Source organism: Eublepharis macularius, chromosome 9, assembly GCF_028583425.1.
Source record: "Eublepharis macularius isolate TG4126 chromosome 9, MPM_Emac_v1.0, whole genome shotgun sequence".
Classification (NCBI taxonomy): Eukaryota; Metazoa; Chordata; class Lepidosauria; order Squamata; family Eublepharidae; genus Eublepharis; species Eublepharis macularius.
In genome coordinates, this window is record NC_072798.1 from 32,511,083 (window position 1) to 32,530,461 (window position 19,379).

General features: G+C 42.1%; 1 protein-coding gene across 1 annotated transcript in view; it reads right to left on the bottom strand.

Moving 5' to 3' along the window:
• SYN3 (synapsin III) overlaps positions 1-19,379 on the bottom strand; it is a 255,305-nt gene that overhangs the window by 39,236 nt on the left and 196,690 nt on the right. Inside the window, exon 6 of the mRNA XM_054989464.1 lies at positions 13,489-13,551. Coding sequence (XP_054845439.1) covers positions 13,489-13,551 — 63 coding nt within the window. The remainder of the gene's footprint in view (positions 1-13,488; positions 13,552-19,379) is intronic.

Consider the following 19,379-nt stretch of genomic DNA (forward strand, 5'->3'; position numbering starts at 1 on the left):
CCGAAATAGAAATTTTCTTAGTGCACATCCCTATCTGATTTGTCCTTTTCTTCGTATCAATTCCCCTAGTCACACTGAAGGCTCACTGAGGTCCTAATTACACATTATGTTTCCCTCATGCCCTCTCTATGGCCTTATGAGTTCCATACTGGAAACTTAATTCCTAGGCATGCGCCGTCTGATTTGGATGAGGATCATGGTGCACATAGAAAGGCTACTAAAGTTTCTTCCATGCACCATTTTCTCAACTTGAAACAGCTCTGGGGAGATCCTATTTGCCTCATTAGAGAACCATGTGTCCTGATGGTTCTCTATCACCATCCCTGAAGGATGGTGATAGTGGGAAGACTTTAAGCACCTCTTCCCTATGTGCTGTGGTCCCAATCCAAACAGCCATAGAGAGGGTCATTGTACCCAGTAAAGTGGGTATATAATGGAGCAAGTGAGTAAAAGAAGTTAAAGCTCATGCCCTCTTGCCCTTTATTTCAGTGTGTGGAGCTCACTGGAGGACACTGACTCAGTCATTCTCTCTCAGGCTAACCTACCTCCTAGGGCTGTGTCAGGCTAAAATGAGGAAGGGAAAACTGTGCACTACCATGAGCATCTTGGAGGAAAGTCTGGGTAATATGGTTGCCAGGGGTTCATCAGTAGTAGGCAAACTCCTGGTGTTTTGCCCCTCTGCCTGCTGTTCACTGGTGATTGGCAGGAGGAGGCAGGCCACCCAGTGAGATTACCCACCACCACCAGGCAGCCCAGGCACGTGAGCTCCCAGCATGTCCAGAAGTAAAGTTATTGTGCAGAGTGTGGGAGTGCATGAGCACTTCATGCTAGGTTTTGGATCGATTCTAAAAGAATCACTATGTTTGGGGCTGGAATTGGCCCTGGAGTGAAGCATGTGCACACTCCCGCACTCTGTGCAATAATGTTACTACTGGAGGTAACATCAGTGTGCATGGGGCTGGAAGCGCATGTGAGGGAAATCCTCGTAAGAACCACCTCTCCACACTCCTGCTCATTGCAAAAAAGACCTGGCAACCCTGCAGGGTAATAATATAGTACATAAATAGATATGTGGTTGGTGGGTGTGTTTGGTTTGGTGGATCACATGTGTAAGCTGGCTCTTGTTGAAGGTCCAAGCTCTCATGGCTGTACATCAAAATGTTAAAAGGTTATAAAAAGATATTAAAAGATTAGAAATGTGGCATGTTTTAAAAGCCCAATTTATTATTCTTTTTCAGCTTTTGTGATTTACAATTCCATATATCAAGATAAAATATCAATAGGTTTACAAGCACAATAAATAGCTGTTATAGAATGTCCTGCTTTCACAATGATGTTAGAAACAACCAATGTATGAATGACGCACACCACCCTCTATTTGTTATTCTTCACAGAGATTGCTAGTTAGTTGTGTGTCGCAAGTACTATTTAAAAAGCACAGTTCTTTTGCCACCTACTAAGAATAAATGCATTCTCCCACAAGTTGAGGAGATCCTTTTGAAAACTGCAAATATACCATTTGCTGTGTATTTGTTAAACTCAGGCAGTCTGTTTGATCAGTAATGTACTTATTCTAAAACCATCAGCTGAACCATCAGTTGCTGTTTTGCTAGAGGCTTTGTAACTATCTGTGAAAAGTTCAGACCAGTCTTATTGACAAGCATCTCCCCTTTGTCAAACAGTTCCCAAGGAAGTGCCAAAGATTAGCTGACTACTCAGGAATATTGACACATTCACACACAATGCGAAAATCAGCACAATCAAGCACAAGGTATTTCTCAAATGATAGCTTGTCTAATGCCTTGATGCTTACAGAGCAAAAAGCCAAATAGGAAGCTTCATTCTATGGTTTGACTGACAATAAGTCACTTCATTAGCAGCCAGTCATTGTCCAAGTGACTAACTCACAAGGCTAATGTTCTGCTGAGCATGATTTTCATTTAGACTGAACTTCAGTGGAACTCTGGCTACATAGAAGTTCTCCTATGAGCTCGTTCTTTTGACAGCTGCAACCGTCTTAGAGAGGGCAGGCTCATCTGTAGCAAGATTGAGCTTTTTTTGCTGCTCTAGACAAAAAATTAATTTGCTGCTTTCCTTCCCACTGCATCTTGGGGGAAGAGGAATTGTGTTTCATTCTTGTAGGTTTTCAAAATTACAGTTCCCTTTCCTTCTTCCACTAATGAATCCAGTATATGTAGGGTCAGAGAGAGCTGCTTGTCAGTTTTAGCTACTTGGTGGCATTTGCTTTTATTCAGGGCAATAAAATGCCTGCCAAAATTCCCTTCTGCAGACTGTTTTTGTTACAAAGACTTCCCAGAACAGCTGCTTGCTAGCACTTTCTGGTTGACTGTTTTTTATAGTAAATATACTGCCTAAGTTAATGTTGATGGACGGTTTCACTGCAACTCTTCACTGCGATTGTGAATGTTGCTGCAGTCAAAGTGTACTTCCTATGTGTTCAACAACACTATTCCCATAGGATCATACTTGTATGAAGAGAAATGAAAGTATTCTTTTGCTTTAATGTGGTTTTCATGCTAAGAAGGTTACACTGTACCATGCTGTGAAATCTCCACCCCCAAAGCCAGATGAAATGACTGCTGCCACAGCCCACGGATTTTCCTTTTGCACTGTCCTATGATAAGCAATAGTTTCTCAGTGGGCTGGATAACTTTATTGCTATGCATGGTTTTGGGACTTGGTTGCATTTTTGATAGACTATATGCCTACAGTGGGTAAAAACCAAACATTCTCTATTTTCTCCCATTCTGGATGTATTTTGAAACAATTAAGATTTTTTTCCAAATTGTACTTTCCCCGTGTACATGCATTTCCCTTGTTTGGATGTAAAATCGAACAGCACACAGCCTCTTAGCCTCTTTTCACATTTTTTTCTGTAGGGTCATTAAATCTGAAACCATTTGTGGGCAACAAAATTCCAGGTGCTGTTACTGAGCACGGTTCTTTTGTAAGTGAGCTTGCTCCATCGTGATTAGCTATCCGTCTGTCATGTGGCACTTTTTTGATGCTACACCAGCATCCCATAAAACCTGGGTTTGTATATATGGAAAAAACACACAAAAGTATTACCATACCTCCTGTTGTGTTGAAGGGTGGACAGGTGTTCCTCCCCAGAGGATTTTCCAGATTAGTCTGGAGCCCCTATAATATTATCAGTTTCAACTTTAGCCTACCAGGTAGCTCTAGTCCTAGCATGGTGCATCACTGCAGATTTACAGGGGTGGATAGCAAGAGATTTCAGAGTTGGGAAAGAGGAAAGAATCACTCTTGGATATACATGAAGCTGCCTTATACTGAGTCGGACAATTGTTCCATCTAGCTCAATACTCTCTGTTCTGACTGAGAGTGGCTCTTCAGGGGCGTAGGCTGGCAAAGATCTTTCCAAACAATGGTTGTTGGGGGTTTTCCGGGCTGTATTGCCGTGGTCTTGGCATTGTAGTTCCTGACGTTTCGCCAGCAGCTGTGGCTGGCATCTTCAGAGGTGTAGCACCAAAAGACAGAGATCTCTCAGTGTCTGTCTTTTGGTGCTACACCTCTGAAGATGCCAGCCACAGCTGCTGGCGAAACGTCAGGAACTACAATGCCAAGACCACGGCAATACAGCCCGGAAAACCCCCAACAACCATCGTTCTCCGGCCGTGAAAGCCTTCGACAATACATCTTTCCAAACAGTTTACACAAAAAATTTTTGAACTAGAGGTAACAGGGATTGAATCTGGGACCTTTTGTATGCAGTGCGTGCGCTCTACCACTGAGCCATAGTTCCTCCTTATACGTTTTGAAAAGGCAGTATGTTTTAAGAATTATGAAGAACCTTGCTGGGTTTTTTCCTTATCAAGGCAGTGGAGAGTAAAAGAACAGACTCCTATCTCGGGACACAGGAAATTAGGTTCATATGTCACTTATGGCATTAATTCCTACATCATAGCATTTCACATCCCCCTGCTTCCATTAAACGCTCCTTTTTGGGGTGCTAAATTGGATTATAAATGAAAAATGAAAGTGTCTGGAGAACAGATGTGCCGTTTGGCTTATTTAGAAACAGGAGATAATGGAAATGTCAAAAGACTGCTTGTTCCCATGGAACACACATTGCAGGGCTTTTCTTTTCCATCTTGAGCAGCTTTGGTTATGTATCCAAGATGGGTGCTGTTAACTTAGTATTCAGTAAACTTTTCTAAAGTTCATGTCACATATTTGGACCTTGGTGTGTGGGAGACCCTACAGCTATAACTGAGAAGACAGTTTGTTCATACCTTTTCTTTTCTTCTGATAGAATACAGGATTGCAGTTACCTGTAATTGTTGTTCATTGAGTGGTCTTCTGTGCAGGCACACAATGGAGCTGCACACATGCAGGCCAGTCATGGAGAAGATTTCCAGAACTTTCTAGAAGACTAGGAATGCCACTCCCGTCAAAAACATCACATGACAAGGAGGAGGGGTGCTAGTCCCTCAGTTCTCTTCATGCCGTTGCCAGAGAACCCCAGAAACTAAGGTCCCAGAGAGTTCACAGCGGGGCAGGAGGGATGGATGTGTGCCTGCACAGGAGATCACTTGAACAATAGTTACAGGTCCACCATTTCAAAGACTTGTGGATGATCCTTGGAACCAAGAACTACTTATATGGGTACTTGCGCTGCAGGTAAAACACTCTGACAAACCAGTTCTGTAGTGGGTGAAGTCTCAGTCTGGCAAACAGAACTATCAGAGAGGCCATAAAACCTAACAGCCTTTGAATTTGCTTTGCACTTTGGTGCCTGCATGAGAGGACCTTGTTTAGGGTAAAGAGAAATTTCCCTATCCTTTCTGAAGTCAGAAGAATGAGGGCTAACAAGGAGTCCAGAATCACCCCTATAAACCTCATTCTTTGGTTGGGAATTCTCTGCATTGACCTTCAAGCCCAGCTGTTGCAGGACTGTCAGAACAATGCCATGTGGTGAGACAGAGTTTCTTTGGTCTTGGCTATGAGAAGTCAGTCATTTAAGTAAGGGAATATGGTGCACCCTTTCTCTTTGAGATGGCTGACTACCATGGTCATGACCTTTGTGAACACAAGGGGAGCTGATGAGAGGCTGAAAGGGAGAATCTTGTATTTGTACCTTTTGGATACACACTGAAAATGGAGGAACCAATTGTATTTGACATTAAAAGGCAACTAGGGCCTTGAAGGGAATCTATGCTTGTAAGGTTGAATGGGTGTAATACCCAGGGACTGAGCTGTCACCTTATCATCTTTAATCTTTTTAAGGACCTCGTTGAAGATCAAGGGGAAGAGATCAATCCTCTCAAAAGAGACATCTATTCTTGTTCTGTGATGGGGGGGATGTTAAAGTGGTGGTCCTGAGCCACACATGCCTACAGATTACTATTGCAGATGCCATAGCCCTAGCAGAGCAGTCCCCAATGTGCCTGGCAGTGTTGAGCTGCTGTTTGGAGAGCTTAAGAGCTTCTCTCTGTAGAATTTTTGCCAGCCTTTGCTTATCGTCAGAAAGCAGAGTTAGATAAGGGTCAATCTTCTCCCATAAGAAGAAGTGGTATCTAGCCATAATGGCCTCATAGTTGCAAATTCGGATGATCAAAGCCAAGGAGGCATAAACTTTTCTGCCCAGAATGTCTAACTTCCTGTCCTCGTCTATCAGAGCCAAATAGCCTGTGCTTCTTTAAAGGTCCTTGCCCTGCAGAGACTCAGTGACAATGGAGTTGGCAGGAGGGTGAGTGAAAAGGAAGCTTGACTCTTCCTGTTTCATCTTATATGTATTATAAAGTTTCTTAGAAATCACCGGAGTTGAGGCAGGCCTGGACCATACATCCTTGGTGACATCCATCATGCCTTGCATGATTGGTAATGCTACTGGCCTGGAGGCTTTGGAGTGGAGGACCTTGAATACAGGTTCAAGAGGTGAGAGTGGAGCAGGTCACTTCGATATCAAGAGATCGTAACATCCGAATGAATTGTTCTGTGTAAAGATCTTCACTTAGAAACACAGCAGAATCCTCTGTTAGGAATTCTGGTGGGGAAGGTTCTGATGCAATATCAGACCTGACTTTGGAGTCATTGTTCAAGTGTGGAGCAGGGTTCACAAATGAAACCGATGCGGTAGCATTCTCAGGAGCCAAGGTAGGATTGACCTTACTACATCTCAGTTCAGTTCAGACTGGTACATAGGCATCTTCCTCATGGAAGTAATAATGAGATGGCAGCTACAAGCCAGGAGATCCCTCAAACCCATACGTATAGTAACAGTATGGGGAACTGTAAGGAGAGTAGTGGTACTGGTGCCGTCTATGATGGGAAGCGAGGTCAAGGCAATTATATGCCTCAGATGGTTCCGAAGAAGCCTTGTGTCATTCTGCCAATTGTACAGAGGAAGGAGCAGAGAAGAGACAGCCGTCGACCTCCCAACATTCTCTGGGATCTAGCCTTCAGACATGGAATCGAGGTGGAACACTTTCTAGGGTTTGAAGATGGAGTTCTTGGAACAGCAGGAGGACTCAAAGCCTCTCAAAGCCAGACATGGCAGGAGCTGAAAAGGAGGACTTCTTTTTCTTTTGCAACTCAGAAGCCAGCCGTTTCTTGGCATGCTTAGATTTAAGCTTCACCTTTTTAGATAGTGGTTCTGATTGGCACTGAGACAGAACTGTAGATTGAGTCACAGGAACTGACTGGCCCATTTCACTGGCACTTGGAGCCAAGGTTTTAGGAGGTACCAAGGAGACCCATTCTGGGCATTGCGTTCCTTTATCTATGGCATTTGCATTGTCAGAGTCAGGCACACCCTTCAGGACTGACTCCCCTAGAGCCGTTGTTAAGCACAATGCTCTTTCATGGCATGCCTTGGGCATAAACTGTTTGCAAACCACACACTTTATGGTGTCATGGCCGTTGCCCAGACAAAGAAGGCATTTTACATGCCCATCGGATTGGGCCATCTTGGTTCTACAACATGGACACTTCTTGAATAGAGCCTTCCTCACCATGTATTCCTCACCATGTGTCTGATCCATATTGGAATCAAGGAGTTAGAGAGGAGATGTCCTTCAGCAGTGGCTAAAGAAGAACTGAAGGAGGGAGCCCCTCGCCCTGCCTTTTATAGTCATGCCAGGGAGAAAAGTGCGCGAAAAGGTGAGGTGAGCATCTCGCACCTTTAGGAGCTTTAGAACGTTCGTGTCTGGCCTGCGCATATGTAGTGCCCATGTGGGACTGCACCCAAAATATGATAATGAGCCTTAATATTTCAAGATGCTGGCAGTTCAAGGATCCCTTTAGAGAAGTCTATGAAAGGATTGAGACCAGCCGCAAAAGTTGCCAGTTGGTCTCAGCCCTTCCCTATCAATTTTCCTAGGCCCATACCAGTTGGAAATCAACTAACTTGACAAAAGAATCAAGAGATACTTGCCAAAAAAGTATTTGAACCTCTTGATCAAGTCTGCTTATGTTATTATGCAAGGGTCATTTTGTAGAAAAAGAGCTGGAGGAACTCATTAGCATAACTCATTAGCATACGCCCCTTGACATCACCAGAAATGTGTTATTAGCATAACTGATTTGCATATGCCACACCCCTGACATCACCTATCCTGGCTGTTTTGGATCCAATCCTGGCCATTCAGCACCGAAATTGGGCCCAAAATGGCAAAAGGGGGCTGAAAATGGCCAAAAAGGGGCCCAAAATGGTCAGGATCAGGCCGCTGCTGAGTGGGAGAGTGATCCACCACCCATCAGAGGCCCAATCCAGGCCGTTTCGGCCCCAATCCAGGACAAAAGGGCCCCAAATGGCCAAGAGTCAGGTGGGCAGGGCCACCTGACATTTGACCCCTTTGGGGAACTGCCGGAACTGTGTTCCTGCGCGTTCCCCATCAAAACGAGCCCTGGTATTATGTTTCTTGCATCTAACAAGTTTTTTTTTTTTTAACAATCACTAGATGTTGGCTGTTTCCACACAGCCGGTCGTTCCCACCCTTTTCCCGCTTTGTGAGTTGCTCCAAAAATTCACACACACTCCCCACAAGTGCTAAGTTTGCACTGTGAGGTCTCAGGACAGCCTCCAAACAGCCCTTAACAAAAGTGGTTTTAGAGGGGAGGTCAGGCACTTTTGTCATCGTAGCCTGAAATAGCCCAATTCCCTTTCAATGTTTTTTGAACTTGACACATATGCATTTGCATCCAGCTTGTTTTGCAAGGAAGCTTCCACAGCTGAAAAGAAAGGGAAAGTGCTTCGGGGGAGGATCTGGGCAGAGATAGGAAGATTCTTCAGAACGCTTTAACCATTCAGATGCCCAAAAACGCTAAAGAAACATACTGTCAACATGCTTCAAAAGAAAACACCAGTGAAAGTGCGGTCCCAGAAAAGATGCCAAAAAAAAAAAGGTAACACAACAGCATGCAAACATTTTGCAAAGACAGACGCGACGAAGCCTGGGGGAAAGCTGCCAGAGTTCTGAGGGTGGACCATGTCCATAAGGATGTATGGAAATGGCCATTGACATATGTAGTGACTGATATTTTTGTCCAGCAAAAGGAGCAGTTTGATCATTAATTGGATGTCTCTACTATTTGCAGTAATGAGAGACTGCTGATATGAGTCAGAATGTGCATGAATGGGGTGCTTCATTGTACGTTATGAGTTGTTCTAAGAAAATATTTGTCCCTTGTCAAATGAAGACTTTTTACTTTTTTCCTTTCCTCTTGAAAGCAAACAGTTTCTGACATCCTTGATTTTAGAACCTTGTTTTATTCATTTTAATTTCCAGGCTTGGAAAAGTCCTGGTGATGAGTTGACTATCCCCTTTAAAAACTGTTTGGTGTTTAAACAAGACACAGTGGCTCTGTTTGTTTTTTGGGCTAAATTTAACAACAACAACAAAAAAACCCCACATCCTGCATAAGAAAATAATGTTGACTGTGGCATTGTGAACAACAAGCTTTTAGTTTTCAGTGCTGTAAAATCATTTGATCCATGAATTGAATTAGGAAGGTGTTTTTCAAGAAGTTCAGGGGCTGGTATGGATCTGAAGGGACCTCTTTAACTGGTCTTTTTAGAGATGCCTAAAAATAAAATCAGAGTAACAAAAATATACATAACCCATAAATGAGAGCCATTCTTTTCCTTCTCTGTAGATCTGGCATTTATCTCCTTTCTGTGATCTCTGGTCAGAGAGAGGTGAAGGGCCTATTTGAGGGAATTTGTTACTCTGAGCTAAGTTCCTGGAGCACTCAAGGGTCAATTTACCACATAACTGGCAAATATTCACACAGTGAGTACCTTATGCTGTACAGCAAGTCCAGGGACTGAGACATCTGGAGAAAATGGTGCCACCTTATCCTTCTCTATAAAAAGAGATGCTTTCCTTCCTCTATCTATAACAAGGCCAGAAAAAAACCACTCACTTTGATGCTTCTGTTTTCCTGAGTAACCCAACAGAAGTTCTGTTATAGGTTTTGCAGAGAAATAGCTGTCAATCCTGTGCCTATGCTTTTAAAACATCCCCTGATATGAACTAGGTTGACAAAAGAAAGGTTTGCAAGAAGTTCCAGTAAAGGTTGTATGGGTTGTCTCTTGTCAATGGTAGAAAAATATCGTATGCTCCTTTGGAACCTCTGGAAGATCATTTTATTTGGGATGATATTAGACGGCAGGGACAAAATTGTAAGAGATTTTTCTTAGGGTGAATGACTGCATGATCAAGATCATGTTGTACTTGTCACTCTTCCATTAACATTCTTCCAGCTACCTTCTCATACTGTCACAACCCAGGGTGAGTATAAAGTTGCATGGGCAGCTGCTTGATATATGACTGCTCCATATGGAAAGTCATTCATGTGAAACCACTCACTCAAGCACATCACTGGAAGTGTTGAAGAAGTTCCACCAATGTAATTGCTAGAACCACATGGCTGTATTTCATTCAGTCACCCATATGGCAGTAGTCATGCAAAATCTTGGTCAAAACCTGGCAAAAAGTTGTTTTTCACCCTTTTCAGTGCATGTGTGAGGTCTGAGCACAAATTCTTATTTGTGTTAAAGACAATGAGGACACATCCTCACAATAATAGTCATTTTATTTTGAATGAAAGAATTTTGTATATGTGGTATAAACAGGGTCTGAGATGGCTAAATTCATGAATCAGGAGTTCCTAGGCAAAACGTCCTACTGTGTCCTCCCTGCTAAGTACACTGCCCCATTATGTATATCCATGTACATACTCTTCTGGAGGTGCCATGATACCATGCCAATATGTGATTCTTTTAATGTTCCTTTAAGTAGTGCTAAAAAGAGTATGGCCTTCCATCCCCTCCAAGAGCCTCTTCCAACACAAGGCCTCTGTGAAATGTCAGTGGTCCCTGGAGAGATCTTGCATTGCTAAAGGGTAGATGGACGAAATGTCTCTGATCTGTCGTGAAGCCTCTGCCAGACTGTATGCATATGCCTCACCATGCGAACCCTTAACACTCCAACTGGAATAAAGTCTTACCAGATGATACCACAGTTGTCTTAGACATGCCATTGGATTCCTGATTCTGCCTTATTCTGAATCAGACTGTCAATATTGTGTACTCAGAATGGTGGTGGCTCTGGGGTCTCAGGAAGAGGTCTTTCATATCACCTGTTACCTGATACTCTTAACTACAGATGCCAGAGATTGAACCTGGGACCTTCTGCATGCCAAGCAAATGCTACAGCCCCTCCCCATTGAACCAGAAGGTAGAATGCAAATGATTTTCAAACTGCAAAGCTAAATTCCTTTTAGCATAAACAGGGCATAGTTAAGGCCCACATAAAAAAAGCAACAGAGCAGCAATAAAGAAAATCTGGGGTATGACTACTTCCCAAAATTGTATCCTGTCCAAAGCTTACTCCAGCTGGCTTTAACTGCAAAGTCTAATAAGCACACCTGACTTCTCCTTTGCTGTGATGTGGTTGTATTGGTCAGACAGATTTCAAAATCATTTCCACTGGCTCTACACACAGCTGGCACTAGATAAATAAGGTTGTAATGCATAAACAGTGCTATTTTTAACTGCTAAAATAATTTAATCTTGTGTTCCTGTGTGAGTGTAATTAAATTTTACACAAATTCAGACCTGGATAATTGAAGGGGTGGTGGTGGTTTGTGTTTAAAATATTTGGGAATTTAACTTTGAGGATGGCTCTTAAAAAACAAATCCTAAGCTTTGGTGATGAATTTCAGAAGAATGGTAAGTATCAAATACCAAATATAATACTCGCTCATCTTATTTTTAAACTATACCTGGATGTTAGAAGCAAATTTGGTTTAGAATATTATAAATCTGAACTGTCTAAAACATCCCAATTTGTCTGGATGAAAGAAACAAGAAAGAAAAGGCAATACTTTCAAAAACTGGTTACCTTAAATTGTTTTAGCTAATCTGTGTTAATAGTATACATTTGGTGGTTTTTCTTAAATTTTACTTATTTTGGGTTTCTCTGATCTTTTGGTTTTATATATCTCAGTGAGAAAGGCAGACTATATAGTAAATATCCTTAATCTGAATACTTTTTCTTGCTTTCAACACAAACTAACATGAATTTATTTTAATTGTTAGTGTGACTCTAATAAGACAGATAAAAAACACATCCTGAAAGTTTTAGAATTCCACCCACTCCAATTAATTCAAGTTTATTGCCTATTTATTAAGTTACTTATTCCTGTGATTAAAAAGCAGTCTAGCAATTGCCTGGGACTGAGCTTGAACTTCTCTGTGGAAGCCACAAAAGGTTCTGTATGCAAGGCACAGTTTCAGAATTGAAGGAAAGAGCAGCCCATTGTTAGGGCCCTACAGGAGAATGTTGTTTTCAGGTCTTGGGTAATTCAGAACTTTGCATAGTTTTGCATATAGAGAAAAGGTTGGGTTATTTAAGTCCACAACTGTATTTAATGGGTGGGTGGGGAGAAAGAGGTGGTGTGGAGACAGGATTTTATTCTGTTGAATACATATCACTGGGGAGACAGAGTTCGTTTCAGTGTAGGAAACATAGCTGGGCAAATTATAATTTCCTCAAAATATGGGTGGTTGATATTTCAGGCAAACATCAAGAATCCAAAAACTGTTCGTATAATAAAGAGCCAAGGTGTTTATATGAAGTTCACTCAAAATGCATTTTATTGAATAAAATGCTACTTCACATTCACAGATCAAAAGCAGTGGCTAATCCACTGAATGAAGAAGAATCTCAGAGAGTCTGGGAAAAACAAACAGGTTCTTTTTTTGGGTGAGGGGGGGGGGACAGTGTTTTTAGGATTGCTTTCTTGGCAAGTTACCAGTCAGAGAGAGAGACTCTTTCTTTCTCTGTAAAATCCCAGAAAACGAATGGCCATATTTTGTTTTGGAAAGAGAGAAAATAATTTTCACTGGACTGCAAGCATACTAAAAACATCAAGGTAGCCAAAGAAATCAGCAATCAGGTAACTGCTCTACTCTGAATAATGGCCAGGTCAACAAATTTGTCCATATGCACAATCTTATTGCTATCAAGGGAGAGCTGAACACCCCAACCTTTAGAACTGGAAGTGGGTTGCCTCATCTTTCTTCCTAATCCAGTGCAGGATGCTTGGATACCTATGAAGGCATTAGAAGCTTTTGTAGAGAGAGAGAAGGTGATGAGGGGAGAAAAGTTGCCTTTTTGCAGCTTCTTAAGTCTGATTTTAACCCAATATTCTTCTATGAGTGTAAAACCTATGTATTCCATTTTTATCTGCCCCTCCTTCATGGAGCTCAGGACAATGTATCCTGAGATATAGTGCCAGTTCAATGCTTAAGAAACCAAACAGCTGCTTGGGGGCACTAAACTGGTACGGGATGTTGGTATGGCACAAGAGAGGGCAACTGGCATAGTTTGTGCCCGTCATTCCCTCCCATTAGAGTAGATCCATGATGCTGCTACCTGGAGCTGGCAACAGTACGGCAGCAGGCATACCTCCCACATGCCCCTGGTGGGCTCCAAGATAGGCTGCAGAGCATCTGTTCGCCTGTCTTGGATTCTTCACAGGCTGCATAAATGGACGCCCATACTCTGTTTATGCCACCACTGGGTGGTGGCACCACTCCATTCCTGCTATCACTGAGCTTCAGGATTTACAAGGGGGCAGCTCAGCTACTTGGGGTGGCAATCATATTTGAGCTTGCTTTCCAGGTTGTGTATTGGATCAGAAGAAAAGCACAACTGCCCTCCATCATGCAGTCTACTACCCTGATTCCCATCCTCAAATATACTGGGGCTTGTGCCCTTCCTCATTGTGTGGGTGGCTCCAGACTAGGTCTAGCTTCTGGTCATGCCTTCTGACTTGCCACTGATGATTTGAGACCAGTTTTACTGTTCCAGTGAAGTGTTTTTACATCATCACTTCTCATGAATGAGTACCGGGCACATATATCTTTGTCAAAGTGAAGGTGTGTGTGTGTGTGTGTATGTACATGGTTTGTCAATATTGCCTCTTCCTTACCTTCCCCATTCCGGCATGAGCGTGCCCCAGCTTCACTACAACAGGGAAAGTTGGAGTTGTGATCTGAAAGACAGAAGAAGAACTCATTAGCAAACTTACATATGGTGGCCTCTTATGGGCCTTATTGCTGGCCAGTTCACAATGTATGTCTAGATCGGTGGTGATGATCACTGCATGTGCATGATAGTTCCCAAGTATGTGGCAAGGCAGTAATGAGACCAACTGTTGCACACTGGACTAGGATTTCAGCAAATGATTCCAATAGCCAGTACTTTATTTTTCTTAAAAAAGAGGTGCTAGTACTTATGATGTTCACTGCCTTGGGGGCCCAAGTCCACTGGCCAAAAGAAGTCCTGGTACTGTGGAAAGAGGTGCTGGTACTGCATACCACTGTGTACTGCCAGAAAAAAGCCCTGCCAATATTTGCCAGTGCTGAAAATGGGTACGTGCAGTGAAAGTGGGCAAATGCAGTGGGGCCAGATATCATATGCAGAGGCCCCAAGGTGAAAATGTTTATTGGGTGTCTATTTTATATAGGATAATTTAGCTGTCACCTTCCATATACAATCCTCCTGTCCCTGCCATTGTGTGAACTGTTCTGATAACTTGGAATGTTCATGAACTTTCTGACAACTAAGGGAACTATTACATGTAGTTGGGAAGTGAAACATCACTTGTTTAAGGGGAAAATAACCTCACGGAAGGCAGAGATTCAGTGAAGTTGCTGTTTGCTCCACTGGGGACATAATATGTAGCCCATCAGTCCATGTGAAGCCTCCGCTGAGGCAAACAGTGGTTATCTAGGGCTATTTCAGGTAAAGAAAACTGTGGGAGAAAAGGTACAAGTTCTTTGTCCCTGTGCACCATGATCCTGGTCTCTGGGCGTCTGCATGCCCGGGAAGTGCAAAACTCCAGAACATTTCTCATCCCAACTGGGGTACGTCACAGGGGAAAATGTGATGTGTGACTGGGGTTTCAGCATGACGTTCATTGGATTATTTTTGGCTCTTCAGAGAGTTATGTTTCTGGTGCTCCTATTTCATGTATTGGGAGAGTATGTTATACACAATCCTCTCAATATGTGCAATTGCCATTTTGTGTGAAAAGCAGAATGCATGTAATTTGCAGCTTCTGAATATGTGTACCCCCTAAAATTTGGGTTTTGGGAAGCACATATCATGACTGAAAAATATGCATGATGTCCATTTCACAAAAAATGGTGATGATGTCTATTGAGAGAATGACATATAGCATCCTCTCAGGGCTGGATCAAGGGGGGGCAGGGGGGGTTGTCTGCCCCAGGTGCTGCCAAAGAGGGCGCTAGGCATAGCTGCCAGCTGCCAGGAGCACGCTGGTGGAAGCGCAGGCAGCTGAGCCCACACCATTTGCCTGCCCAGCAGGACAGGGAGTGCGCGGCAAGCCGGCCACCCCCTCAGCCGGGCAGGCAAATGGCATGGAGGGCTGAGAGGCTGCCCGCGCCATTCGCCTGCCCCACAGGACAGGGAGCGTGCAGCAAGCTGGCCACTCCGTCAGTGGGGCAGGCGGGCGGCCAGACTTAGGTTGTCCCAGGAGCCGGGCAACCTAGATCTGGCCCTGCATGCTCTCCTATATGAGAGATAGGAGTGCTAGTAATGTAAATGTTTGACAAGAACTATTCACTCTCTGTCTCAGCCTAATCTACTTTATAGGGTTGTTGTGAAGATAAAATGGATGAGGTGAGAACAAAGTATGCCACCTGGACTCCTCAGAGGAATGACAAAAAGTGATAGAAATGACTTGATCTATGAGAAGTGGTGAAAAGCATCTGGTTCATAAGAATTAGCCAAACATTTTAGCTATAGGTTTAGCAACAAAAGAATTGTGAATTTATAAGTTTCCAAGAGGATGGGTAAAACAGCTTTTTGAAAGCAAGAACATTTTCTGATCAGAAATGGCTTCTAAAACAAGGACAAAAATCCAGTCATTTTCCTGGTTTGCTCTTAACAATGTATTATTTTTAAAGCCCTTGTGAATTTTGCATGCTGTAGAACAATACATGAAACCTGCAGCTTCTTCCTTCCCACAAACTAAGTGTTAGAACAACTTCTGAACTGAGAACTATATGTTATTTTCACATTCTTAGGAACCTTTCTCCACACCTAAAGTAACTGGAGATCTGTAGTAGCAGCTGTTTTCTCCTTCCCTAATGATTATTAGCAACTTTAATTTAGCTCATTCATGGCTGCATGGTGCTCACAATCATTACAAGAACAAAGAATATTATTAATTCACAGGTTTATTAATAGTTTTTCTATGTAATAATTACACTTCCAGTAAAAATTTCATTCACATTTGCCACACACAATATACTGGTAATACTGATTGCAGTTACTAATCATTTTAGTAAAAATGGTCCAACATATTTATATCCAAAAGCATCTTGCAGGATAGCTGAAGATGTTTATGCGGCCCCTGTCCTCCAGTTAGGCACTTATGACAGAAAGGAAAATATTTTAAGTGTGAACTCATGTAGTTCAGGGAGTGTAATATGTTACTGAAGCAACATCAGTCTGGACCAGGGAGAAATGGTTTTGTATTGACTTCCAAGCAGGATTTTTATCAGGTTGCAACTTATCATGAAGGAGTGAAAAACTGCACCTACTGAAATTCTCTCTTTACACAAATTATCCCTGGCTTCCTCTGTGGCTGGGTCACCCTAGCCGGCAGGCATGTGCTCAAGTCAGAGCCAGTGAGAGCTGCAATACGTCCCTTGGCAAAGATTCCTTCTGGCCCCTTCTAATGCATTTTAAAAAGTACAACATTAAGAAGGAAATAGAAAAGGGCCATGCAAACTGAAAAATGTGAGTGCATGTGTGTATTTTCATACACACAGCACACATCTGTTAGGAAAGGAAGGAATTCTTCAATGCTTAAGCAAAAGTGTATCATGTTAACTCTTTAATTGAAAAATAGTCAGTGTTCTCTTGCTGTAGGTGAGCTCTTGCTCTGATTCTAGTAAAGCAAAAGATTAAATGGAACAAGCATGGAGTCCTAAGGAAGCTTCTGGCTACTGCTGGCACCTCAATATTTCAACTATCAGCCTGTACTAAAAGGCATCCTGCTGGCTGCTTCCTTGCCCTTGCATGGGAACAAGATGAGAAAAGTGGACTGCCTGACCTCTTAGACCCCATAGCAACCCAGGCACTGGGAAGTTTGCTCCCCTAGTCCCTGCCCCCCACATACAATGGCACTGGTTGAGTTAACTTGCAATGATGACTTGCTATTTTTAATCTGATAAACCAGAACTTTTACTTATTTTATTTTGAAAAGAAATAAAGAGATTATGGGTATCATGTCTTCCTTTTATAAAAAATTGTATAATTCTAAAAATCTGGACCCAATTCAAATACAAAAATTCTTTGATAACCCTTCTCTTATACAAGAGCTGTCAGAGAACCACAAATGGATCCTGGACAAGAAGATATCAGAAAAAGAGGTAGTGCATGTAATCAAGGGTCTAAAGAATAATACTGCCCCCGAGCCCGATGGTTACACATTGGAGTTCTATAAAGCTTTTCGCTTTCACATATCTGTAGGACTCTGGATTTAATTAGTTATTGCAATTATACAAAACAGGAAGCAATAGTTCTAGGATTGGATATGGAGAAGGCGTTTGATTCTTTGGAGTCAGAATACCTATTTGCCTTGCTTTCTAAAATGGGATTTGGAGATGCGTTCAGGAGGGCAATCAAGACCCTATACTCCTCTTCAATGGCCTCGGTTAGAGCCAGTAATCTCAACTCGGAACCTTTATCAATAGGGGCACTAGACCAGGATGCCCTTTATCCTCATTGCTCTTTGCTCTATCAATAGAACCCCTGGCAGAATTAATGAGACAGGATCCAAACATCAGGTCATGGAACACAAAATCTCCTTATATGCTGATGATTTGGTCCTTTATCTAATGAAACCAGAGGATTCTCTACAAGCCTTGCACTCTAATCTTCAGGCTTTCAGCCAAATATCTGGCTTAGTAATAAACCAGAGCAAGTCAGAGATATACCTTCTTAACTTGAAACCATCTACTGCCTCCAATTTAAAATCTATTTGTAAATTTGTTTGAGTAGAGAAAGTTTGGCAGTATTTAGGGGTTTTATACCCTCAGATTTTAAATTATTGATTAAATATAATTTTGATAAGAAATATAAGGAAATCCATACACAGATAACAGGGTGGAATAAATTAAGACTATCATGGTCAGATAGGCTCCATTTGGTTAAAAAAATGTTGCAACCAAAGTTTATATTTTTATTTTGCACACTTCCAATAACCCTTTCAGACCAGTCACTAAAGGGTTGGCTAAAGGAAACCCAGAGTTCCCCTTAAGACTTTGTGCAGGGCTTCATCTGATGGGGGCTTGGGTTTCCCTGACCTTAAAGGATACTACTATGCTGCCAATTTAGATCAGATGATAAAGATGCTTCATGGGAATTTCCCTGAGAAATGGATATCTATTTAGCAAGCCTTTTTGGCCACATTCTTGCTTTAAGAACTTTGTTGGCTTAAACCAGCACAGACTGTCTCAGGTATCTTATAATTGTTCTTTTAATACCTCAATGAAGATTTGAGACCATATGAAAAAAAAATCTCGTTCAAGTGGTCTCACTGTTAATGCCTTTCTCCATATCGGAGGAATGTTTCTTAATGCCAGTTAAGTTGTTAAAGAATGGATCCCTGCTAAGTTATTATGCCCTATAGACTGGGTGTGTAATGAGAAAATAATGAACAGAGCTATGGCAGAAGTAAAAGGTAACCTTACAATTCAATGGATTAGATATCTTCAAGTCAGGGATAGGAGCGAAACTCTTAAAAGAAAAGGTTGCTCCTGGTTCCTGCTTTCAGATTTCGAGACTGTTTGTAAGAACTATGATGGGGGCTCGAGAGGACTTTTAGCCTCTATTTATAGTATCCTCATAAAGGTCTTCACAGAAGACCAGACAACTGCACAGGAGAAATGGGAACTAGACCTTCGTAGAAAACTCTCACTTACAGAATGGTACCAGATTTGGAACTTGGGTGCTCGTTCCTCATAGATTTTTAATACTCAACTTTAAGCTTTTAAGATGCACACCAGGTGGGACTATACTCCCTCTAGGCTATATAAAATAAACAAAGGTCTTAGTCCATTGTGTTGGAAGGGATGTGGCCATGTTGGCACATTCTGACACTACTGGTGGGATTGTCCCATCATTCATTCATTCGTTCATTCGTTTTAGTCCACCTTTCTCACTGAGACTCAAGGTGGATTACATAGTGTGATCCAGGGTTTCTGGAAAGATGTCTTAGCTAGGATTGGTAGAATAGCAGGCCAGATTATCCATCCTACCCAGGATCTTGCCCTGCTAGATTTGTGGTCTGACATCTCCCTGAACAAGGGTAAGAAAGATATGATCTCTATCTTATTAGCAGTGGCAATGTTAGCCATAGCTTCAATTTGGAAAGCAAAGGAAGTATTTACTCTAGAGCTATGGTTTGATAAATTATGGACACAATTTGTGATGGGAAAGATTGCAGATGGCCTGAATCTTCACTTCTGTGATGATAGGAACAGTAGTTTTGTAAGTACTTGGCAGCTGATATTGCAATATTTTGCTGAGAATGAGATTATTCCATGTACACCCTTGGGACTAGATTTCTATTTGAGGGTATGACATTAATTGCTTCTCTGATGGGGCTAAGAACTGGTTCAACACCCCCAATAGTTGGAGCATGGTATTTACCTCCCATTTCTTAATCTTTTCCTTTGCCAGTTTTCTTTGATGTCATATGTTCTGTATGTTATATGTTTTTTAAAACTAATTTTTTTTAAAAAAGAAAAGAAATAAATAAATTGGTATTTTCCCAACTATCCC